Source organism: Fonticula alba (assembly GCF_000388065.1).
Source record: "Fonticula alba strain ATCC 38817 unplaced genomic scaffold supercont2.3, whole genome shotgun sequence".
Classification (NCBI taxonomy): domain Eukaryota; order Rotosphaerida; family Fonticulaceae; genus Fonticula; species Fonticula alba.
This window is the reverse complement of record NW_009242973.1, coordinates 484,686-485,274: the sequence shown is the minus strand read 5'-3', so window position 1 is coordinate 485,274 and position 589 is coordinate 484,686. Positions and strand designations below refer to the sequence as shown.

General features: G+C 66.6%; 1 protein-coding gene across 1 annotated transcript in view; it reads left to right on the top strand.

The window, feature by feature from the left end:
- Positions 1–158: 158 nt before the first annotated feature.
- H696_01911 (hypothetical protein) overlaps positions 159–589 on the top strand; it is a gene marked incomplete at its 5' end in the record, with an annotated part of 5,391 nt that continues 4,960 nt past the window's right edge. Inside the window, one exon of the mRNA XM_009495812.1 lies at positions 159–543. Within this exon, the coding sequence (XP_009494087.1) occupies positions 159–543 (385 nt within the window). The remainder of the gene's footprint in view (positions 544–589) is intronic.

The following is a 589-nucleotide window of genomic DNA, read 5'->3' as shown; positions in this document are numbered from 1 at the left end:
TGGATGGTGCGTCGGGTTTTCGGGGCGATGGCCCTCTTTTGCGGCCGCTCGTCGGTGCCGGCCGGAGTCTGACCTGCCTGCCATGTGTCCCCCCCACCCCCCCCCCCCTGCCCCCCGGCCCATGTGCAGACAATCCCCTTGAGCAGTTCACCGTCAGCATGCTCGGCATGATCGCCGGGGTGTGGCGCAACAACTTTTACGTGCACCGGATCCCGGAGAAGCCCGTCCACTCACGGGTGGTCAACAGCACCCAGAAGAAGGAGCGCCATGTGGGGTTCGTGCGCGCGCGAGTGGCCGCCTTCTGGACGCCGGAGCGCGTGGAGTACTTCTGCTCGACCATCCTCATCGGGCCGCTGATCACCCTGCGCGAGCGGGACCGGGCCCTGTGGGCCGACTCGCCGGTGGACTTCTTCATCGAGGACAGCTCGCAGCTGGCACAGCACTTTGTCCGCCCGGCGGCCGAGCACCTCCTGCAGACGGCCATCGAGCAGTTTGGCACGCTGATCTTCCCGAAGATCCTGCAATTGTATCACCAATCGTCGGGTGCGTGTGTGTGATGCCCCGGGTGGGCGCCTCGATTGCCTCCCCC